We start from the raw sequence: 25,248 nt of genomic DNA on the forward strand, positions 1-25,248 counted from the left end.
AGTGGCAAGTGGGATACCATTAGAGTGGCAGTTGGAATACCACTTAAGTGTTAACTTTTATTTGTAGTTTTAATCAACTCGCTTGTCAAAAAAAACAACTCTATCTTTGTATTTTTACATCTCAGTGCTCTAATTTTAACATAGCCCATTTTAAAATAAAATATTTTTAATGAAAGCAGGTGTTAAGGATCTAAAAATTATTTTTAATCTGCCACTACTTACATCACTTTATATATTTTATTTGTATGGAAAAAAATCACATACTAACACAGCAAGCCAATGATTTAGCTCACCTTCAACGAAAGTTTGTCTTTACTAAAAAAAACCCTCAAATTTTATGAATAGTCCAAGCAAACACAAAAATCATTAGAAAGTAGACTAATCTTATTGTCTGGAAGCATTTTAGCTCAACTCATTTTTATCAACCCTACACAGGTGCTGTACTCCAGATTCTGTCTACAATAGCACCCGTTGAAGGCCAAAGAATCAAAACATTACTGGTTGATCTTTGAGATTTCTGGTAGATGTTATTCTTCGCCACGTTACCTGAATAGATAATTTTGTTTTCCAAAGAAAACAAGGTTTTTATTCTATTTTGGGATCTGTAATCTTTCTTTTCGCGGCTTCTAAGAATTGTAAATTATTTTCTTGGTTGAACGATCACATTGAGAATACACCTCTGTGATTCTTAGTAATTGAATCATAAAGATGAGTTTAAAACAAAGCTTCTACTTTACTTTGTTCCTCATCTTTTCACTTCTTAACTGTGACATTGTCTGACCTCAAGTGCCTAACAAATGCGTGATTTTAGTTTTCTTAAGAAGTTATAAACTCAATAACGTTTGGTTTCGTCTCGATTTTTTGTCATCTTTATTCATTGTTTTTACGCTACATTAATTAAAGGAAACCTTAAAATTTATTCCTTCAAGATCTTATGTTTTTTTTCCTTTATTTTGGTTGTTACATTGCTTCTAAATTTGTTGTTTTTTCAGTTACAGATTTTCAACTCAAATGGGACGCGAAAACCCGTCACGCTCTCTTGAGCGACAACCATTCAAGTGCATCAAAAACCCCACGAGCCAATCAGACACGAGAATGAAGCCCAGGCGTGGTCACAAACAAAAGAGTAGGCGGGTAGCATTGAAAAACTGGTCAGGTGACTGAGGGCTAATGTTACCGTCGCGAAGTAAAAATCCTGACCAATCAGCGTCCAGTATTAAGCACATCAATCAACAGCTTAGGAGCCTTTTCAAATGGCGCCAAATTACCACCCAACACGAACGCACCGACCAATCCGAATATCATATCCACGTGTCGGGATTCGTTGGCCTATCGCTTGTATAGTTGTAGTTGTAGGACAAAATGGAGGAGAACTCCTCCGCAAGCTCCAAGAACGATGGTTCGAACGATCCGGGGTATGTAACGAGCTGTGAAAGCAGCCCCTGAATCGTCAGAAGTGCAGCTCGAAGCAGCTGTAACTATGATTTTATTTCACTGCCTACCTCTTGTTCCCCGGGCAAACAAAACTAACCGTTCTCTCATGGGAGCCAGGTCTTTAATGTCTCTATGACCATTTATTTTTCAGGAAGATGTTCATTGGAGGTTTAAGCTGGCAAACCACAGCAGGTTTGACTTCCCATGACTTTTTACCTTGTACACTTTCACTTTAACGCCATGGATTGCCCAAAACTTGTACATGTATTTGATCAGGATATTTCTTGTACTTTCCTGCGGGCCTGCTACTGTATTTCCTAACGACTCAGGCCGTCTAGTAACGGTTTTGTTTTTGTTCTCGATTTCAGAGGCATTGCGCCAGTATTTCGCCAAGTATGGGGAACTGAAGGAGTGTGTTGTAATGAGGGATCCTGTATCAAAACGATCAAGGTACAGTGAATAAATCTACGCCTTGTTGGCTCAGACTCTATCAAATCGCTTCTGTCGTACATAGCATGTCTGGAAAAAAGCAATGTGCAAAGACAGCGATGGTTTATGAAATGTTTTTGTGTTTCCTTTTCTCAGGGGGTTCGGGTTTGTAACTTTTATCGAGCCTAACTGCGTCGATGTGGTACTTAATAGCTGTCCGCACGATTTGGATGGGAAGAAGGTTAGAAGACGTTTACTTATGTGTGTTTGGTACAAGAGAAATGTTCGCTTTGATGTGAATTCAAAGGACTGTCTGGAGCTTGTCTGATTCGCTCGCATCACGCTCGCCTGCTCCACAAGGATTCATATTATCTCCTCTCGAGCATAGGAAGTCGTGATTATTGTTCTACTAGCTCTTAGAAATCCTGCCAAATCGAAAGAAGCTTTGGTTTGTGTTTTCATTGTGTATGGTAATCAAAGAAACGAAGGCTTCAGCGAGAGTTTGTCGATTTGACCGGGGTTTGTGTGACCTCGTATTGCCACTAATAGCATTTTTACTTTCTTGAATTTACATGCAGATTGATCCTAAAGTCGCCGTACCCAAGCGAGCTCCAGCAAAGGTAAGGGGACATTTCTCGATTTCATTCTTACATTGCAAAAAAGATTTTTTCTGCTAACACGAAATAATTGTTTTCAAGGAAGTATGTTTATTTCATTGCGAGTCAGACGGCAGAAACCAGCTGTGGTAGCACAGGGTTGTCTGTAATAGTGTTGCAAATATATTTCCTTGCGCTGGGAAGCCAAGCAAGTGCTAGCATGCAAACGTTATGAATGCTCAGCCATCAACCCTGTGCTTTTAAGGTTTCTGGCGATGCTGCGAAGCTTAGCAGCAAGACTCTAGACGTACGGATTCGTCCACGTTTCCGTTGGTCTCGCGATGAACACATTACCATAACCGATTGTTTGGAGTCTGATATGGATTTCTATTCTCAAGTCGTGATAAGACTAAGATAGGCTTTTGTGTTGGGCTTTGCTAGTGTCTGGGAATGTCTTGTGTGGAGGCTAGCTGGGGTACCAAAGGATTTATTTGAGCGGTTGCACAAAGGCAAGCGAAGCTGATTCGACTGAACTATAGCAAGCCGCTGCATACATAAATTGCGGCCGGCTTGCTCAGAACTTTTCATTGTTTCTTTTGCGACGCCCACTCGCAAATAAACAAACTCGTCCTGATTCGACTAAGGCAATGAAGCAATCGAGAATGTGCTAGTATAGCTCGATTACAGTTTGATCTCGTGTCGGTTGTAAGAAGTGTTATGGAAACTCCGCTAATCGAAGCACGCGAATGCGCTTTGCACGCCGACGGGCTCTAGTCGATTATTCGCCGTAAAGACCTCAGATAATAGACTTGATCTATGTGTGCTCTGTCCTTATTCTGGACTAAATTGGTTGATTAGAGCCCTCGAAATTCGTGGTGAATAAAATAGAACAAAAGAACGGGTGATGCTTTGTCGTACCTGTTGTGTGGATTTTTACAGTGATTTGCATTTGGTTATCGGAAAGGAAGTTCAATGAAAGCGAAATCCAACACTCCGCACGTTACCGGGAAACCGATCTTTACCGCCAGAATTTTGTATCGTCCGAATCCTGGACCGGGGTTTAGGTATTTTTTTCATATTTCGTTAGTTTGTTATTCTATTGTTTCGCAAATGATTGACTTTATTTTTTCAAAACAAAGTGCTGTAACCAGTCGGCATACAAACATTTTGAATGGCGGAGTTTTGAATTTATTCCGAGTCTGAATAAGATCAGTACTCGCCGCTCTAACACGGCCAAGTACGTCATGTGGATACAAGACACAATAACTATAAAGCTAGTACTAACTTCCATCAAGCAAGAAAAACTTGATAAATTGTAATTAAAGTTTGTTAAGGATATCGTCGTTGGTTTGTGGCGAGACCTTGGAAAATTCATTTACCGCCTACTTTCGCCTACTAGACCCCTAATACCTTATATTTGTTCTTGCTTAATATCGTTTATATTCGCCTAAGAGTTACATTAAATTAAAGCAGAGTTTCTCTTCATAGTGGGACTACCTCATTTCATATTGATCCCAGTTAAGGAATCTATAATCCTTCTTGAGTACGGTACTTATTACAATACTAACCCATTACTAAAATGTGTTAATATTTCTTCGGCCCGGTCGGGAGTCTTTTTGACACCTTGGTGACTGGATTGTAAATACACTTAAATACCTATTTCCTGAATAAGTTCTTAAATGCTTCCTGCATTCCCTAAAAAGTGTTGGAAAGTACCAGTATATGCTAACATAATATTTAATGTTTTGTATCATATTTTCATTTTCCTCTAACTCACATGTTCCATCATAGCTAGTTACAACCCAAATAATTGTACATGTAATATGTTATTAGTAATATTATATATAATGAAGTTCTATAATGTCTCTTGCCTTGGTCCATAATGTAAGTCTAAAGTAATTTCAATATGTGGATTAGTATTTTTTTTAGTTATGAAGATATGATAGCCTTTTGTTAAAGAAATTAATTTAAAATATTAACCTTTACCATGAATTTAATACTTTTCATACTTCAAATTATTATCTTTAGTTAAATGAATGATTTTCTTTTACTCTAAAATTTTGCTCAAGAATTTCTTTCTGCAAGATGATCGCTTGTTTTCTCAGACATTTTCTGATCTGTTCAGTGCTTAAGTTTCTATTGTTTAGTAATTCTTTTGCTTGAGTCTTTGACCTGACATCAAGACCCCTATAGTGAAGCTAAACTTAGAGTTGAGTCATTTCTGAGATCTGATTGGTCAAATAGTGACACTGTAATATGCCTTTGTAAGCGTCTTTCTAACTGCCATGAATACCTAGAGGCGACATTACTTTTTCGGGAGCCATGAAAATTGGTTCCCAAAAGACTTATTTTTGGCTGTACCCTAGATGTGACAAATGGGATGCTTTCTGTCAAATTAGATTTTTGGAATCGTACCAAAAGAATAATTAAATCACTCATACTTTTATGAATTTGTCTGCAAAATTTTTCTCCAGATCAGATAGATATTGGATAATGAACAAAACCCATGAATCCTTGAGTCGAAACTGAAAAGACGTGTTCTTTTGACTTGCATTTTGTAGAGTTCAAAGTCGCTCACTTTTAGCATTCTCTATCCTGAGGTTCCTGTTATGCAAAAAGATAGGAAAAAATTTATTGAAATTTTTTCTGCCTGTTCGAGTTCCACTTTTTCCCCATCCAGAATTAATTCATATATTAAACAATCCTCATACTTTGTACCTGTTGATGTTTACATTTTCAGCTGCCAGCATATTTTCAAATTTCCTTTACATATGCTTGGTTTTGAGGTTAAAGCTAAATTTTGTCTTAACAGCTTTAAAAAGCAGTGTACCATAATCTGTGTCTCTTTCCTCAATATAAAGTTTAATGACAATGGCTCGTTTATTAAGTTAATGAAGGACTTGTTAGGACCAAGCTATATCCTCATTGTTATCAGTTTTTCTTTGTGCTAGTAACTGATAGAGATGGTATTGACCAAGTTATTCTATATTTCATCATTTTAATTGTACTTCAAAATTTGTAAATTTTACAAATTATACATACTTTTGAGAATATAATGCACTTTGTCTAATAACATATTGGTTGATAATGCCTAACTATAAATATATAGTTCAATTCATGCAACCATCATGGCAGCATTAATAACCAGTAATGATGTTATTGTGTCAAACCAGATCTACTTTTTTATTCATGTAACTGTGTAACATTGCTGTCAGCAAAATTTAAAGTTGTGAGTATATTTATAAGTATCTGATAGGAATCTTATTTAAAATTCATTCAAGTAATTTTGTACCCTGGGTTCCACTGGAATTTTTTCTCTTGATTTACTGAAAGCGGCAAAGCTGTGAAGGTAAGCAGCAAAACAGTGAGAGGATGAAAACAAAAAACCTCTTACAGCTTTGCTGCTTTCAGTAAATCTGTGGGGAATATCCCTTTGAAACCCAGGGTAAGTGATTTGAAGAATCAAGAATAAAGTATGTGCACACAGCCTATCTCTTTTGACCTTTATTATTTTATTTTCAACACAATGATTTACTTCAAACAAACCTATTGATTGGTTATTTATGCCTTATTATATTAAAAACAAAGCCACAATTAGTTTATCAAAATGAATGTATTATTTTATGTCAACAGTTTATTTCTGTTGTTGATTGATATGCAAGATTTAGGGTATTAACAAGGAAGTCCCATTTCTGTATCATTGAAATTTATTTACAATGCTACATACAATTCCTGTCCTGTCATCAGCTCTTTATCTTTGTGATGTTCTTGATCTCACAGGTCATTAATTTCCTTCATATGTATCAGAAGCTCTTTTGAGCTGTCAACATTGAGTCAGTCTAGCTGCCATACACATAGCATATGCCATTTCTTTGGACTTTGGCTTGCTTTGATAAAGTATCTTTAATAAAATGGGGGCATTTGTTGTTAGTCTATACTAAGCTTGGGTAGCTGTATTTACAATGAGAGCACAGAGTTAGTAATTCAAGATGTACTTAGACCATGGTAATGGAAGTCTACTTTAGGTGTACAGAACTAATGGTCTCTATTAATAATTTTATATCAGTATTTTTGTGATGCATCATTTTAACTCATGGATAAATGAAGCATAGTAACAAGTTACTTGGATATAGTGTTTATAATTAATATGGTTGCTACTTTAGACAATATTTTTGGATGACTTTTAACTCTCTCCATTTAAATTCATTTGCACTGCATTACCTTTGTGATGTGTCAAAAATGGGGGGGGGGGGGGGAGTTGAGCATTGGTGACATGGTGGTAGACTGAGTAGAATGGGCATCAAGTATATCTTGCTTTTAATAAGCTATTATAATTATTATCAAGTATATCTTGTCTTTTAATAAGCTATTATAATTATTTAAATATTATCAACTATTAAGATAATCACCAGAAATGTGCTATCCTATTAGACAAGAACAGAATACAGATCCTAGTTGTGATGGGGGTAGACTGTGTAGTATGGGCATCAAGTATTCATATATTTAAATAGGCCATTAATAATTATTGGTATTAAAAGATTATCAAGATATTCACTATTAGGCATGCACAGAATACATAGTTTGGTGGTTGTGGGGGTAGACTGTGTAAAATAGGCATTAAGTAATTATGTATTTCAATAACCCATTAATAATTATTATAAGCTTATTAATTACAATAATTAGGACTTTCAACCAAAATGTGATTTTCATATTGTGCAAGAACAGCTTTAAGACACTGTAGAAACTCTTGTAGTGTGACTGACCTTGACTTAGAGATGCCTGATCTTTAGACTAGAGTACTTCTTATCTTGTCAGATAACACAAGGGTTGATTGAACTATTATAAAATGTCTGGCATGCCCCTTTCAAAATATAAACCAAACCAAAAGCCATAACATCTCACATTTTTATAAATATTCAGCTGCAACATGATTCAGAAGATTTTGAATTGAATATTTCTGTATACACTTTATGGTATACACTAAATATACCACACGTTTAACTAAACCTTTTTGAAATAACTGACTTTTTCCTACCTTATGCCTTGTATGACGTGGCATATTTCATACATCTTGAGTTTGCTCAATCATTTCTATCAATTATTGCTCAAGTTCCAAAAAAGTGACAGCCATATTCACCTTTCGCACGTGATTATCGCCATGTCTTGTGAAATATAGCACCAAAGGTTAATAGTCATCTCATGGGGCTGTAGTCATTTCCACTACAAACGGGTGGATAATATCTACTAGGATTGTCTAGAACTCTGCCTTCATGGTGATTTTTTTTTTGGATTTTGTAGCACAACGAATAGGATAATATCTGGAATTAGTATCCTTCACACATTGTAAAGAATTTGTTCAGTAATTTAGAGGTAACATTTATTTCATTTAATGATTGACAAATATTACAACAGGACTCTAAATATACAAGATGTTTGTTCATTACTTACAACATATTTTTTTGATTTCACAATAACCTCAAGAAACTATAAATCAGATAAATAATCCTTAAAAATCCTGGTAATTTGTTTGTTCTATTTTTGATTCTTCCTAGTCCATGAATTTGAACTCTTTAAGGAAGTTATGTGACGTATCCAGAATTTCCTGTAATTCCAACAATGTCCTGTTGGCTTCAGCTCTTAATTTGTTTATGACTTGACTTTATTGCATCATGTTACTAAAAGGATAAAAAGTAACTTATTTTCTTGATAGCTAACCGTTGCTGGTTTGATTTTTGCAAATGCAAATGTTAATAGTATTTTTTCATATTCTCTCCCTTGCCATGTGAGTTTTTTTTCTACACCCTTAAATGGACCCTTTCAGCTTGGGCCTAATGTTTTCCCATTTCAAACCATGTGTCATTCCCTAATTAATATCCTTTCATTGTTTAACCGTTGCACATCAGAAGGCAAACGTATATGGATACAACTCAGACAAAGAATTTTGGTCCAAGAGAATGATAGATGGTATAAAATGGGAAAATATTTGCCCAAGTAAAAAGAGTCTATTAGTGTGTGTTTTATACAATCCTTTTCCAGTACCCAGTTATATCTGCTCTTCAGACATTACCAAACAATCAATCAATCAGTTTATTCAATCTACCTTTCTGGAAATATAGTAACAAGTATTCAAAATTCTATTAACAATAATTGTACAAATATGTAATAAAAGAAATAGGGATTGCAGATTTTATAATTGAATGTATATATATCCAGAAGGAAGACACCTAAAGAAGAAACCATAGGCTTATATTCTTAAACAATGCAACTTTTAAAATGTTGAGTTCCTGTTAAATAGGTTAGACCCAATTCAGAGAAAATGAATTTTTCTGTCCTACCTTTTGTAAAAAAATGAATTGTGAGGCTAAGCCTGTGAGGCAAAGGTGTCTGATATCAATCATTACAGCAGAATGTTATCGGCCAACATTAAAAATAGGTCCAGAAGCTGACCTAATATTAACACAAGATTTGAATTCTTTCCCAGATGGTTACATCAACAAAGAAGATATTTGTTGGGGGGTTATCAACAAACACATCAGAAGAAGACATGAAAAATTACTTTGGAAAGTTTGGAACGGTATGACCCAATTTTATGCAGAGATGTATACTATTACAAATTAGTATAGGTAATATGACTGCATGCTTTCCAATTTGGAAATAATTGAATGAAAAAAATTCTGAGGAACTGACAAAATTGGAAGAGGCCAAGGTCCAATTTGGCAGTCAGAGGAGTTTTTTTAATTCAATTATTTGCAAAGACATGTAGTCCTATTGTAGATTAATTATACCATCCCAAACAATGTTAGACTGATTCCATAAGTCATAGTTTTCCCTCTAAAGAATGCAAATGGAAACGATCCAAATTAATCTTTAATTGGAAAGAGAATTTGAAAATAATAAAATAGTTGCTTATATGGGATTATAGAGTGTTGATACAATTACTACCATTAAAACTCCTACTAAAATACACATTGTCATAAATTTGGGTAAAGGGAAACCTAAAGCTAGAAAAGCCCGTGAATGTTTGCTGCATATATGCAATATATTGAACAGATATAAATCACTGATATTTTTTGCAATATGTATGGCATTGCACGTCACTCTTGGCATGTACTTGTACTAGCTCTGTATCCTAATTTTCAACATGTATAGACCCTTTTGAGTGAATCCAGTTTAGCTCAATATTGAGGCACGGCAATGAACTATATTGTTTAAGAGAGTTAGATTCCATCTTTTGTCCTACATATTGACCTGGACTGCAGATATGCAGTAAGGGGTCTACGCAATCCATTAGTTAAGGCATGCCATAAGTCTTTTACCTACTGTATTGCTTAAGAGTAATTTTCCCAGTTACATCGCTAAGTTTATTTTCTATTACTACTACGTTAATTTCTGCATGCAGTCTTGTGCTCCTGCAGCTTCAAAGTTGAAACTTAACCACAATATTTAAGTTCATACATTAATTGGCTTATGAATAGCTCTTATTTAGGGCAGCATTAGTCCGACTTACTAGTATACCTGTGAGGTTTGAAATTTTTGATGTCTTGCACATGGAGAAGAAGAGGTCACTAGGAAAAAACAATCATAGGCTTGAACTTGCTGACAGGAACAACACTCAAAGAATAACAAAATAATAATAAATATTCTTTTCTTTTGTTCTTACCTATTTTTTGTCAGTAAATTAAAAATGTGTAACACTAGATCATTCAAAAGTAATTTTGACGGATATCCTGAGACTGAAACCTAGTTTTCAGCATTGTCTGAAGCTTAGCTTATCTTTCTTAATGGTGTAACTTGTAATGCAAAGGGGAAGTCCGTATGTCACTGTTGCATCTAGGGGGTATTTCCAGGGGAAGTGCATCTTTGATTTACTTCCTACATGTCAAGCCATGGAGAAAGGATAAGAAATCTTTGAAGGCCCAGAGAATTAGGGAGTCTGTAACAATATTGACCTTGTGATACCAAAAAGATAGAAATGTTGTCATGTAGTTGACTGCTAAAAATTGCAGTGTCCTTGTAAGGGGATAAGTAAATAAAGATTAGCAAAGTTAGCCATAATGACACAAAATAATTTTTTAGACCTTTAGGATTTTGATGTCATCTTAAGAAACTGATAGACAATTTCGTGTTCTCTTCAACTATGAACATTTCAAAACTGAATTGCATAATTTGCAATTTGATGATGTCACACTTCGCTTCTCCATAGGATGCATCTCTTAGTTTTTCAAGTTGTGTTGATCCTTACTTTTGGATGATTTATTTTATTTTATCTATGCACTGTATTATGCAAAAGGGGAGTAAAAATATATTGATATTTAATATATATAAAAAGTAAAAAAATCTAAAGTGTATGCAAACATACTTTGGGTGCTTCTGTAAATTTGTGAATGTAAATTTAAGGTAGCTTTGACAAACAGTTGCCATGGCAAGACCTATGGTTAGTTGGTATTTCAAATAACAAGATAGTTTTATTTAATTTAGAACTCAAGGAAATTTGTCATGACCTTTGACCATTTATAATGGGTGCCATGTTATAATCCCAACCTTTTTACTGATAATCTCCTGTTTATTTGGCATTGTTTTCTGGTGTCTTATGTCACAACCCAAGCACATGACAGATTGACAATCCTAATAGTAGAAATTTTAGTTAGTATTTTCTTTGGAAGTGTCAAATTTATTTCCAAATTCATTTATGTGTTCATGTATATATATTTATGATAGTTTTTAATCCCTTTTTCATTGCATCCCATCTAATCCCTTCCATTCATTTATATGCTCCATTCCATTCAATCGTTTATCCATCCATCTATTTATCCATCCAACCATCCATGCCTCTGTCCATCTATTCAACCATTTATTTGTTTGTAGTTTGTTTAGCATTACCAAATAATGCTTTTACAATACTTTCATGTTTATTATCTTTATTATATTCTTAATTTTTTTATATCAATATAAGATTAACTTGTTTTTATCGACATTGTAATTTTCTTACTTGCGCATATTTATTTACTTATATATTTTTTATTTCTATCCTATGTGTAACATTGGTTTGTTCTTAATCAATAAAATAACGATAATATTATTATTCTATTATTTATTATTATCATTCCTATTTCCATCTTTTGTTATTTATTATTATTTCTATTTTTATTTATTTCCATCAATAATCAATCGTAATAACTATAAATTGCAATAATATGTAAAGTTATACAATCAGTCTGAAAAACCAGAGGATATTTTATGTTAATGACTTTCCTGTATATTTCTGTAAGTAATCATTGGCAATAGTATTGTTGACTAGCACTTGCTGAAAGGTTCACCTTTAGGCAAGATGACATTTGGATTCAAGGTTTTTTAAATGAAAGTTACAGATAGCCATCCCTTTATGCAAAGGTTGGAATTTCTTGGCCAATTTCCAGACAGCACCATTGCAACTTAATTATATCTGTCTTGATATGAGGCTTAACTGTCATCAAATTTCCTATTATGCTAGCCCAGACATGGGGCACATGGAGAGTTTACTTTGTTAATCTTACTATTAGACAATACTAGTGGGTAACTTTGACTTCCATTGATTTCAGATAACAGAAGTGATGTTGATGTTTGACAAAGCAACTCAGCGGCACAGAGGTGAGTACTGTTGAGCATTATACCTAATTTAAATAAAATCAAGACAATTCTCTTCATTGTCAAAGGGGTGTCTAGGACTAATCGTTATGTACCACCTGCAGTATTGAAGAAATAACTATTGGCTAGGGTTAAATACCATGTGCGCTATTACAAAAATATCAAATTATATATTATCAAATATATTATTTGTATTTATGGGTAGTAGTATTTTTGTTATGTATGTATATATATATGTAGGCATAGGTGTCGTATATCTTCCTGCATATGTACCTGTATTGACAATGGGGTGTGGCACACATGATTCTCTTTACCAAAAGGTGTCTTATCATTTACAACATGTGCCTAATGGCATGGTATATATGACTGGAATAAAGAGGCTTTTAATAGTCATTGGCACCAACAGTACGAATATCCATAGTGATGTAAAGATCATATGGCTGTAAAAAGCTTGTGGCAGGAATGCAGTGGCAAAAGCACAAGGCATATGCCAGACCAATCACATTGGTCAAGAATTTACTCCATGCAATAAAATGTCCGGAACACAAGAATATGTGGACTGCGTAGCACTTATGAAATAGCAAAGCCATGTGAAAGCCATGCCAAAGCCATGTCACTGCCACACCAATGACATTGCCGAAGAAAAAAAATCAGCCAATTAAAATTCCAGAAAACATTACTTCACGGCAAGGTACACATTCAGCACCAAGTTTTTCACAGTCATACGAAAACTGCTCTAATGTTTGGAAATAAATAAAGTACTGGTTAACTGTGGTTGTCAAGAATGATACAAAAGATGTTAGAAATTAATTGCACTTTCTTTGGACTTTAGAGAAAAAGTTCCAAGGTACTGAAGGACAAAATTCCTGTCCTTGAGTATATTCTAAATAAAAACGTGCTTAGAGTTAATCTTAAAATAAAAGAAATGAGAATGATGCCTAAGAAATCATTATGGTTTACTTCAAGGGCAATTAGGTTATTATACAGTTCATTTTACTGTTAGCTTTAATTTTGAGTAAAACATTCAAAGCATCCATCAGTCTATAAGTCATCACCAACCTTGTAATAAATTATTGCACTTTTATTTGCTTTGTTGATATATTTTTACCTTATTCATATATCCTTTTATATTATATCCATCAGTTTACTATATATCATTAATATTAATTTTGTTTGGGCCAACATCAAACGCTGTTGTGTGTAATTCCCCCCACTCAAAATCAAGCCATTCATTTGTTTCAAAGTATAAAATTGAAAATAAGTTGCATTGGTAAGGAATCACAAAGGTGCAGAAGAAAAGCAAAGTGAATAAATTAACAAAAATCCATCCATCAGGTGTCTCATAGACTAATTGCGTGGGAGACCAGTCAAACTAAGTCAAATTGTACTAATGAGAAACTACAGAAATTAATTTCTGAAACTATAATGCCCTTTTCGCTTGTTTGTTTTTCCCCCTTTATTGAATTTTTGCTATGATAAAAAATATTGATTGGGTATGGCATATGCATGACATAAATTTTTGAATACAGACACATATACAAGATCTGCTGTCTATACATAGTTAAATCTAATGCTCTGAGCATTTGAAAAACTTTTTTAGCTTTCTCTTGTATGCTTAGTAAAATGGTTTTGATTATTTGTTTTCAGGGTTTGGGTTTGTAACCTTTGATTCAGAAAGCAGTGCGGATGATGCATGTGGGAACCAGTTCCATTTAATCAACAATAAAAAGGTTAGGAAATTTAAAAAATATATAACAGTTTTCCGTTTTAGATACTCTGATTTAAGCATGCAGGATGCCAAGAGAACACAGAGAAGCGTAGGAAACCATGATGCATAGCAGGGAAATAAATTTCTCGTGAGAAATTCAAAATAATGGATGATCCCACATCATAAATAGTACCAATATACTTCCCACTCTCTTCCCACCCATTCAATATTTGATTTAAATATTTTTTGATAATGGAGGGGGGGGAGGCTGGGGGCTGGGGGTGACAGAAATATTTCCTTGAACTACACGAATCCAAAAAGAATTGACCTTGCATTTCAAAAATCCAGGTTGAAGTAAAGAAGGCACAGCCCAAGGAAGTGATGTATAGTCTTCAAGGAGGAAGAGGGCGTGCAAGAGGAGGAATGTTTGGTAGGGGAATATGTAAGTTTTTTTGCCAATAGATATAAATGTGGTCAGTGCTATAGCTTATTGATTTTATGTGTTTTCGTCTTCAGTTTATCCACTTCCTGGTTATGGCAGAACACAAGGATTCCCAGTACCCGGACTAGGTGCAAATCCCTTTCAAGGTATATGGAACTATTTAGAGGGGTTTAATGGATACTGCATGGCTTAAATAATTGCTGATGATAACTGATAAAGACTGATAATAGCACCCCATGTTTCAAATTTATTTTATATAGAACCCTCCATCATTGCTGCAATGAAACCTCTTTGATGATAACTGATGAAAACTGATAATACCACCCCATGTTTTAAATTTATTTTATAAAGAACCAAAGTCCGGCCAGAAAATCAATTTTTTCCTTTATGTTATTGCAGGTTATAATGCTGCCTATGCAGCTTATGCAGCCTTTGCTGCACAGGGTAGAGGCCGAGGTAGAGGAAGGGGATTTATCACTGGCTATCCAGGAGCTATTGGTAAGCTACTGAAACTATTTTTCATACTTATCTTGATATTTTAAATCTTGGGATTTCAAGACTGCATGTTTGTTTTTTCTATCCTCTATGAACTCTGAGAAATAGATGAGTAGTTTAGCCAATCAGGGTGCAAAACTAGTATAGTTTATTGGTACTATTTACCAACAGCCAAGGTTATGAATATTATCATTATCATTATCATTATCAATACTATTATTATCATTATCGTTATCATTATGTAATATATACAATATGAGTAGCCGTGTTGTATCAGATATACAACCACGATTATTTATGAGTTTTATAATAAGTAATACATTAATTCATCATTCTGTTTCCCATGAATTAAGACAGTTATTATACTACCAATTTATTTTAGGATTTCCAAATTATGTTGTAAACCAAGGAGACCAGCGACGACCAGCCGGAGGGCAATACTATGCAGAGTATGCAGCTATTGGTAACTCAGGAGCAAGGGGAAATAACCCACGACATGAAGTTCAACAGCTTGAAACAATACCTGATTATCAGGATTATGGAGGTGATTATATAAACGATGATTATGACACTTGCTTAGGTTACTCATTTGGGCAGATGAAATCAAGACCTTTTCCAGTGGATTAGCTTGGTATGCAAACCAGTGTCTCTTTTACCAGCTGTGTTACTTTGATATCAAAACTTTCCAACTGAGCAGTGCAATGCGGCATGCAAAGCATAAGTGGACAAAATGACTGGCCCAAAGCATTTTTTATGCTTGAAAAAACAAACCAAACCTGTCAGTAAAATGAGATTGTCTTTATCCTTCCCTTCCATATTTCTGCTTCTTGTAGGCACATATATTGTTTTAGTCAAAAGAAAACAGAAAAATATGCAAAAGTTGGATTGCAGTAGCCTGGGAATGAGGGCCAGCACAAAAACAGCTAAACATGCTGTGAATGGCTGAAATAAAATTTCACTGCTCAGCTTGCTATCTTTTACAAATGTAGTTTGCATATGAAAAGAAATATTGCCTTCTTATTTGCAACTGTTAAACAAAAGAATGATACTCTTTGGAATGACACTTGGTCTCCAAGATGAATTAGGCCTGTAGGATAGTACATTGTGTATGTGGTACTCTCATATAGTATTACGCTTCTCTTGTTACTAGCTAGCTGTATGAACATGTGGAATGTCAATCTTCAGGGTTGATCTGTGAGGTGATAGCTTATGTTCTCTGGTGAAAGAATTGAAAGGGATAAATTTGAAAGAGGATTTGACCTTGTCTTATCTTGGCAAGAACATGAAAAAGGTCATTATAATAAAAACAGTTTCAAATTAGCAAAGTGTGATAAGCTATGAAGAAAATTTACATTATTACTGGTATTGTTTTCTGTTGGTATTGAGCCAAAATGTGCTGACAAACCTTTCAACACTGGCTAGTTACAGATATACTCTTTCTTATGGTCCAGGAAGTAAAAAATATTGTGCAGCCTGAAAATATGAAGAAAATTTTATACAAAGTGTATAATATGCCTGGTATTTTGTTCTGTTTGTATTTTTTTCTGTTGGTTTTGAGCCAAAATGTGCTGACAAAGCTTTTATTACTAGTAGATATTCTTATTGTCCGGGATGCATTTCATTTTTCGCCTAAAGCTACTGCTTCTCCTTACATTTCTTTCATGCTTATGTCACTTCCTGTGTGCTTTATTACTTAACAGAGCATGGAAAAAACTGTTTTATTTGTTAGTCAAAGGAAAGATCTTTTTTTGACTTTATGTGTACTGGAACATGTAAATATTCTGAAGGCTAACCTTAAGCAACCGAGAACTGGAAACTGGAGTAAACCATTAAGAGAAAATTCATTTTTTTATTGGGGAGGGGGTGGGGGGTGGGATTTACAAAGAGGTCATTAACAAAAATCAGGCTCAAGAGGGGGACCATACAAGTAAAAAGCAATATGCACACCAAGAATGGAAAACAAGGGAGGGGCCATATTTAAGAAACAACAGAGAGGGGGATCAGATTTGTTGTATGGGTTACCAAGCAAATCCCACAAACCCCCCTCCCTCCCTCCAAGAAAAAAATGAACAGTCCTCAACCAAAATTACTTTAAGTCATTGTATCTCTCACTAAAACTTTCTAACATGTTGCTTGTCAGGTGGGATGCAAGCATTAAATGGATATCACCAAGGTCAGCATGGATATGGACCTCCTCCTACCTCACCAGTATCAAGGGCTTTTGCAGCAGCCACCAGTCCTGGTCCAGTCAACGTTGGTCAAGAAATGAACTATATGTCAGCAGCTGGAGGAAGTGGTGCTGGTGAGCTTGGGTTCACGGCTACTAGTCCCCAGCCAAATGCATATAATCCAGGCTTGCAGGTATGAACACTCAGGGTCTTAAAATAACTGAGAATCATTTCTTGCAATGATCAAAAAACTTACCAAACAAAACTATTTATTACAAAAGAAGAAAACAGACTAGAATATCATAATGGAAAATGGAAAACCTCTAATATCATTAATTGGTGATTACACATTCTGTTTAGCTGCACCCTTTGCACTTTTGTTTTTTCATATTTCTGTTTTTACTTTTTTTTTTTTTTTTTGTAAGTTCAGTACTTATTTAACCATCTGTTTGAACTTGTAACTTTAGTATTTAATGCTAGCTTTATAATCAAATATGCAAATGGTGTAGTGTGCCATATATGAATGACTTACCCAGTTTTTGTATAGTACTGACAAATCAGTCGGTACCTTTCATATTTTTGACTGGCAGCAGCAAAAAAAAAAAAGTTCAGCAAGCAGCCTGCAGCTACAGAGTTTGCATGTTTATGAAAGTTTCCAACCTTGGAACCAACATCCTGAACATCATTTTGAACTTCAGTAATTTGGTTCAAACTTCTTAAATTATTTAATCAAAAATTATTAATTATTTTCAAACTTCTTAACGAATATACGAGGTTCGTTGGTAAACTTCTGAACATCCAAACAAACTTTGGAACCTGTTTGTCAAAAGTTATATGAAATTCACTGTAAACAATTTCAACATCAACAACTTCAACAGTTTTTAACAGCAATATGTAAATGTTAACTTCCCCACCTTGTCGCAGGGGTCAAGGGGTCAGAGTTTCAATTGACTAATGTATTAAGCAGACCCCTTGTTAGGAAGACACCTTGATGCTTTCATTGATAATGGCTCATGAAGGGCAAGACAAGTGGGTGATCCAAATTATAACCAGGATTTTTATAGTTAACCATCTTTTAATAATTTTTGTATTTCAGTTTTGAAAGAAGAAATCACTACTGTAAGTGTTAAAAATTGATGATTTTGAAACCAACCAAACCAAACTGTTTCAGTATAATAAATATTTTAGGATTAATAATTTCATTGATAATGATGATAATGATGATACAATGTGTTGTTCCAGAAATCATCCATACCCACCCCACAGAGGAATTTTGAATTTCGGAAGAGTAGGGGGGTCAGAGAAAGAACAAAAATTACAGAGTTTGTATGGAAGAAAATTGGAAATTCCGGGGGGTAGGGTGGTGTCTTTAAAAAGTTCCTCCATGAGGGGGTATGGATGATTTTTGGAACTACACAATTATTGAAATAAGACAACAATAAAACCAATTGAATGGGGAAATTTTCTTTTCTATTTTTGAAGGATTCTAATTATATGATTATATAAGGTTTTCAATAACAAATTGCCTAAGGATCTAACACTAATTATTTTTCAATTGTATAATAACAATCTTCTTTATCTCTCCAGATTTGAATGAAAATTTCTTGACTTCAAAGTAAGTGCTAGAAGACTACAGTTTATTGGGAATAAACAGTTTAACTGCCCTACAGTCCCCTTCAAAAGTTATCTTAGTTATCTTAGATTCAAGGGTGAGAAGAAAATACAAAAGAAATGGCACAACTTTCATGAAAAAGTGTAATTCCTTTTGTATTTTCTTGTTAGTGTCATTCAAAAATAATTTGAAAAAGGTCTCTATCTTGATATATTTTTATTAATAAATGTCAGGCTCAGATCTCCTCCCATTTCAATTATTTCATGTTTCTTCCTTATTCCTATTTTTATCCCATTCTTATCATGTGATATTGTTATTTATTATATAATTACCAATGAAATATCTATTTTTCTCCTTTTCGAAAAATTGATATCTTCACACGTGAAAATAACACCATTGCGATGGCTATTCAAAAATACAAGGAAAGAATTGCCTGAAAAAGCCATAACATACTTCATTGATAATTATATGATAAACAGAATATTACATGGGCGCTGCGAAGATACGAAATTTATCTTCTCGTGTTGAAAATCTCTCACTCGTTCGCTGCGCTCACTCGCGAGAGATCTTTTCAACACTCGAAGATAAATTTCGTATCTTCGCGCGCCCATGTAATATCCTCTATGTCTTGTTTCAGTGAAAACTCAAGACAAACAAAAGGTATTATTTGAAAAGAGGAGCCAAATGTTACGCCAAACCCAATAGAGACCACAGTCAAACTATCCAGCCTCAGGTGAGATGGCCTACACCCACAAAAACCAATTTGTTTTAAGTCATACAATATGACATTTGTCCAATTTTAAATTAAGGTTCTCTTTTATGTTTGTACTTATATGTTACACTTGGCTGGCATGTTATTTGACTACATGAGGTTGGTCTACAGCCAACAATATTATTATTTTTAGTGATTTTAAATTGATTTATTGTAGAAAAAGGCAAATTGCTTTTAAATTTTAGCGTAGTTTTTAGTCCTGCTATTGATGGTTTGGTCTTGAAAGCATGTTCAAAGCTAGTGCTGTGGAAACACATGATACGAGACTTAAAAGCTCATGGTGGCTGATTCAACAATGCTTTTGTCTGTTTCTTATGCAAATTTTTGCTGATATACTACAATAAAGCTTGTCTGGATGTCATACTTGACAAAGAAGCTGTCATGCCGTTATTTTATTTCAGTCTCTTTCAAGAAGACATGAATTGGTATATGAAATATGTTTATCCTTTGTCACCAAACCAGACAGCAGGATTCAAGATGTCTATGACGAGTGTGTTCCATGGCACTAGCCCCATTTAAGCAATAGAAAACTTCAATTTCTTTTAGTAAATGCTTTCAAAGCCAAACCTGGATGTGGAAAACGAATCTTAATCTTCCTTTCTGGTCTAATGTATTTTGAAAATTATAGTAATCACTGTACAAACTTATTTTAGTCAATTTAAGGTAATTTTGGTGTATGGAACGTCATTGTTAGATAATATTCTAGACCATGTGCTTGCCAAAATCATGCCTTGATTCATCTCACTTAACCATTGCTTCCTTGTGTAGATGGATTCTCACCCATATTCTAAATCCCTATCAAATATCCTCAAAAGTTTGAGTGTAAGTGGAATTAGCCTCCATGGCTTAAGATTTTGTCTGTCTGTCCACTCTAATTTTCCCTGTCATTGACGAGGGTGAGAGTTATGTTTTGGTAAGCATGGTCCCTCCATAAGGTAAAAATGCAAAGTAGATGCCGTAGGACTAGATATATATATATAAATATAGGGTTGAGATCTTCCCTCACACCCCCGGCTCTTCCAGTCTTTTTTGTGTCTGTCTGTCTGTTCATCTGCATGTCTGTGTCAAGCATCAAATGCTTCTTTTTGTCATTCAGTCTCTCTTAAACTCAGAGTTTATATGTTTCATTACAGTGTGTTGTGCATAATTATGTCATATCATTATTTTGTCAGTTTCAAAAACTGACCTTTCCTAGGATTATAAAGCAGCTAAGGAATCGCCAAACAGCAACATCTACATGCACGGGAAAAAATAAACCAAACTCCCTGCGTAGCACAGGAAGCCCAAATGATATTTTCAATTGTAAATACATTTGGCTAATCGCATTACCACCAACATTTTGTCAACATTGTGTAGATATTTCTGTTTGGTGGTGCCCTTTCTTGCTTATTTGAGAAAACTTACAGGAAGTTGCCCACAATGTGAGGGAACACCACTCCAGTATAGCAGTGCAGGCAGGCTGGGTACATGTTTAAACAAGACTAGGCATGGATATTTTCTTAGTGTAGAAGTCTGTGGAAGAGTATTTAAGTTTTCTCAAAAGAAAATTTCAATTTGAAGAATTAATGAACCCCAACATATATACAAAGCCAGGCCAAGAAAATTATGCAAAACAAATGAGAGTGAATGAATTAGAGGAGAGAATGTAGTGAGAGAGAGAGAGTGAGAGAATGTGAATCAATCTTCACCAAACACACCACTCTAATAAGTTATCAGCATTGGTGTAGATATTTAAAAGTGGTGGAAAGGGATACCATTGTCTGTCCACAGGGCGGGCCCTGATAATTTATAAATCTGAGACACCTCGTTAAAAACTATAAATTGGAATTTATGTCACCATTATATGCAACCAATAAGCCAATCCAAAGTTGAGGGGAAAAAGTCGAATTAGCATAGCAGTACATTTTGGGACTGTCTTAGGGGACAAAATAGACTCCATTTCGAAGATATGTCCCTTGAAACAGTCCCACAATGTACTACAACCTTGTTTTCTCCTCAACCTCGAAATGGCTAATAGATAGAGGTGCAGTACAAGTGGCTTGGAACTAGTATGGTAGCATCTTTCATAGAGTTGGCATAAATTGTCAGGGCCGGGCCTTGTCTAGGGTCAGTCAATTCCAGTCAGGCCTGGCTGGCTAACCAATATTTCTTCATCCCAAAGAAAAGAATTTAAGAAATGTGCACTCCATACGCCGAGTGTATTATATTTATTATTCTATTCTTCAATTATCTATTGTCTTATCGTTTTTATCGTTTATTTTGACTATATTGCACGAGATATATAATGGTATCGAAGCATTGTCTTTGACCATGAGTTAAGTAGCCTTGTCACGTGATTCTCGACGTCATGCGCATACGTACCATACGTTTGTCATATACACAGACATGCATGCACTATATTAGCCAGTATTGCATGTGTATATAAGATTATTGCACGGCGCGCATGTTTGTGTATGATTCCACGTTCATTCATCTTCCCTCCAATAATTTCTTCCCATAGTCTTTGGCCCAACTTATAAACAATCAAACTCTACTGTTTATTCCCCTGTGTATTCCATCTTGCCAAAGCCACAGCTCGGCAACCATATTCGTAGGTTAGACCTCACTCGTAGAGGGTGTGGCTTTGGAGCATTTGAAAAGTAGTTTTCGCATTGCAGAGATTTCAACAAATTCTATCATATTTCCACTTCATGCATTTTTTAAATGAAATTATCTGCTCAACGCAAAAATCCTCTAGGCAGTTTGCAATTCTTCCTATAAGTTGTGAACAAGTGCTTACTAACTTATAAACGAGGACTCCCTCGTTACACTGCGAGGGGGTTATATACAAGCTGTCGACGCATGTTTCTTTCTAGAGTTTGATCGCTTATTAAAGGCCTAATAATTTATCAATATTGTTCCTTTATTATACCTTATTAACAATCACTTATTCGCGCCCAAGATGATTACATTCATATGTCAGTGAGTCGACTAACGAGAGCTATCTTTCCAAGAAAGACTAGTTTAGTTTAAAGACTCGCCCCAATGCGAGTATAAACAGGCTCCAAACGAGATGGTCACTGACAATAAAAGCTTCGTAAGAAGAAGAATAAACAAGAAAGAAAGTTTGTATTTTTGCAAAAGACGATTTTTACAATCAACTTGGTTGTAGGAGTAGCTTGTGTTGTCGTATCTCTTCAAATGTTAGTGTCGTAGTCAGTGATAGCCTCTAGTTTTCTCCTGGCGGGTGAGGTAACTTTGTCTTTTCGTGATTAATCTTACATAAGGTCGACATAATAATGTATCTTAGAGTATTCATATGCATAAACTTTAGCTTCTCCTAGCCTTAACACACGCTTGGAAAGGTGTCCTAATTGCTAACCCTGTTTTCTTTAGCATTTACTTTTTGATATTACAAGAACGCAAATCTTACAGACGAGGTACTCGGCACTGTTTAAAAAAGTTTAGAATTTTAACATCTAAAATAAGCATCTAAAACTTGAAATTAGGGTTCACTTTTCTGTTGAAGTGCAATGGATTTAGAGATAGTAAACTGAAAAACTCCCCCTGATTCCTTATCATGTCGATCGCACCTCACCCCCCACTTAACCTCTCTTGTTTACTGTACTTTCAAGGGGGTGTGCTTTCCCTATGGAATGCACCATCTGTAGCTTTTGATTAACCTATCAGTCCAATATCTAATTGATTAACTATATAAGCTGAATCATTAGTCCGAAGTAAATTTAATTCGCTCTTAATCCGTAGAAAAGGGAGGTGCGTTCTGGGTGTGACCACATAAGGATTCGCTAATCTATTAACAATCGTTTGGTTGGTCACACACAGAACAATCTCTATCTGAAATCTTTGTAGTATCACACTATGTGAAGTAACCCGAAAAAAGGCGGTAACCTTGGTAACAAGGACCCAGATTCTACTCTAGTTGAGGTTGGAGCCGATCATTTCGGATTACTTTACACAGGTAGTGAAAGTGATAACTTTTCTGCTTAATATTTTGGGTAAATAATGCCTCTAAATCGACAACAGAAGCAATCGGTAGGAAGGTCAAGGTCGTGGTATTTTTAGCATAGTTACGGCCTCCTTTCGTATAACTGTTGCTTCTTGCTGAAGATTCAAGTCTAACCTGGATCTTTCTGAAACTTCAAATGTTCTGTCTTCGTCTAACTTGCCAAAGTTCGGATGCGAACCCAGTAGATTGAATACGAGTTGAGAAAAGCACAGCTTTCTAATGGCTTCCTTATTGGACGGCGTTTATTTACTCGCTTCTGATTGGTCCACACTTAAAGTCTTAGAGTACCGTTACCTTGCATTCCACACTCGTTTAAATCTACTGTATGGTTAGTAGTTTTCCTTTACCGTTAGGTAAAAACAGAACACCACCGGAACAAAACTGTTAGCTTCAACTCCCTACGCCGGTTTTCTGCTGTTATTCAAAAGCTACAGCATCGGTGTAAGAAATGCATTGATACTGTGACAATAGATTAAAACTTCAAAATATTACCATTAGTTAAAACTTGGATTTGATATTTCGTAGCTCCGAGAACATTCCTATAACTATCTATGTATCTATCAATATATAATGTATAAATAAATATACGAGTGTTTATTAGTGGCATCGTGTGAAAGAAGTACTGTTGACCAGCAACGTACTGCTCCATTAAAAACCTTAATAATCCTATTTGGGGTACAGGTAGCCCAAGCATGTTTACAAAATTCGATGCTTGGGTTACCTTTGTTGATACTTCTTTCACATGAGGGAAAAACCATTTGGTAACAAACAAAGCTTATAAAGGATATTTTATTCCAAAACAAATCGAGCATATATTTTCAAAGTTTTCTGAAAAATTCAAACGAAGTTAGGGTTAAATTTTTATTGATACCTTAGTCTAGTTTTCTATGTTTATCGAAGAAGTAAACGATTTTTTCAAACCATGTTGCCAGGAGACCACTTCAATTCTCACATAGGTTCTGATAAATTCTTGTAAATTTTTAGTTCTTCGTTTTCTTCTTTGATAAATGTTTGTTTATTAAGAACTTGGATATGGTAGAATATCTGTGGCTAGAGTGAACTGAACTTCATCTATCTATTTTGCGCTACTATTTAAGTTGTGCCTGGCATTGAAGTGGGTTCCAACTCAAGCGCGAGTGGCAATGAAGTGGCTTCCACTTAAGGCGCTTGGAGCACAGGAGTGGCTTCTACAACGAGGGCAAGAGACTTTAGTGTCTTCCCACCTAAGGGAAGCGTTGCTCTCAAGTAGCTTCCTCTAAGGCACGCGTAGCACTGAAGTGGCTTCGACCTTAGGCGCGATTAGCACTAAAGTGGCTTTCACTAGCGATGTGCGCATTGGATGTCTTCGTTTTCTCGCAAATAAAACCACAAGATAGATGAAGTTAAACACTGTAGCCATCAGACCTTACACAAATAATCTCGAGCTATAGAATACATCTGGTACAAAACCTGGTTCCAAACCATCCTCATATCATAATCAGGGGCATGGTGGATATTTTAGTTTTAATCTACTTTTGTCAAACCTTACTATTCAGTTGTCGGTAATCTAGTCCTCCGAACGTGTATATTGGCCGTTGACTGAAATAAAATACATTTGTATATATATCTTTGAAGATTTTGATCTTAATATTTGAGGCTCGACATTTAGGACGGATGAGCCATGCAGGGCTCTTACCATTGGGGGGGGGGGGGGGGGGGGGGGGGGGGGGGGGAGGTTGCCACACGCTGATCCAGACAAATCGTCTCACAGGGTAATTGGCATTAGCTAAAGTGCTGTCAATCACATATATCACGAGAGTACTTTGAGGTACGTGAAATCGCCGTATTCAGGAACGTACGAAAGTGGGCCGTAAAAATTCAGCTTTCAGTTGACGAATCTCACCGCTGACTGAAAACTGACGAAAAAAAACAGAAGTTCCCGGGACATGATCCCAATTGGCCTGCCTGCAGCCGGACTTATAA

At 35.3% G+C, this 25,248-nt stretch overlaps 1 protein-coding gene and 2 long non-coding RNA genes across 4 annotated transcripts; 1 reads left to right on the forward strand and 2 right to left on the reverse strand.

Annotated features, from left to right (window-relative positions):
* The first annotated feature begins 1,257 nt into the window (after positions 1 to 1,257).
* On the forward strand, positions 1,258 to 24,889 carry LOC116307714 (RNA-binding protein Musashi homolog 1). Of its 2 annotated transcripts, none has more exons than XM_031718015.2 (16): positions 1,258 to 1,415; positions 1,586 to 1,626; positions 1,803 to 1,884; positions 2,020 to 2,104; positions 2,442 to 2,483; positions 8,941 to 9,033; positions 12,038 to 12,086; positions 13,731 to 13,813; positions 14,140 to 14,233; positions 14,308 to 14,379; positions 14,633 to 14,731; positions 15,111 to 15,272; positions 16,869 to 17,089; positions 17,993 to 18,015; positions 18,484 to 18,511; positions 19,146 to 24,889. In XM_031718015.2, the coding sequence occupies exons 1-14, from the start codon at positions 1,363 to 1,365 to the stop codon at positions 17,996 to 17,998; spliced, it is 1,182 nt and encodes a 393-aa protein (XP_031573875.2). In that variant the 5' UTR covers positions 1,258 to 1,362; the 3' UTR covers positions 17,999 to 18,015; positions 18,484 to 18,511; positions 19,146 to 24,889. The 2 variants fall into 2 exon arrangements, with proteins under 2 accessions (XP_031573875.2, XP_088888489.1); XM_089032363.1 differs by having other exon boundaries at positions 1,348 to 1,415; positions 14,140 to 14,221.
* Positions 5,611 to 7,683, reverse strand: LOC116307715 (uncharacterized). The gene is made up of 3 exons (XR_004198437.2): positions 7,495 to 7,683; positions 7,223 to 7,320; positions 5,611 to 6,360 (listed from the first exon to the last, which is right to left on the reverse strand). It is a non-coding gene; the product is annotated as an uncharacterized LOC116307715 (long non-coding RNA).
* LOC116307717 (uncharacterized) lies at positions 7,911 to 10,355 on the reverse strand. Its single transcript, XR_004198438.2, has 3 exons — positions 10,120 to 10,355; positions 9,967 to 10,024; positions 7,911 to 8,134 (listed from the first exon to the last, which is right to left on the reverse strand). It is a non-coding gene; the product is annotated as an uncharacterized LOC116307717 (long non-coding RNA).
* Positions 24,890 to 25,248: the final 359 nt, after the last annotated feature.

This window comes from Actinia tenebrosa, unplaced genomic scaffold, assembly GCF_029948245.1.
Source record: "Actinia tenebrosa isolate PJP-AT-01 unplaced genomic scaffold, QUT_ActTen_1.0 PGA_scaffold1__47_contigs__length_23844297, whole genome shotgun sequence".
In the NCBI taxonomy this organism is placed as follows: Eukaryota; Metazoa; Cnidaria; class Anthozoa; order Actiniaria; family Actiniidae; genus Actinia; species Actinia tenebrosa.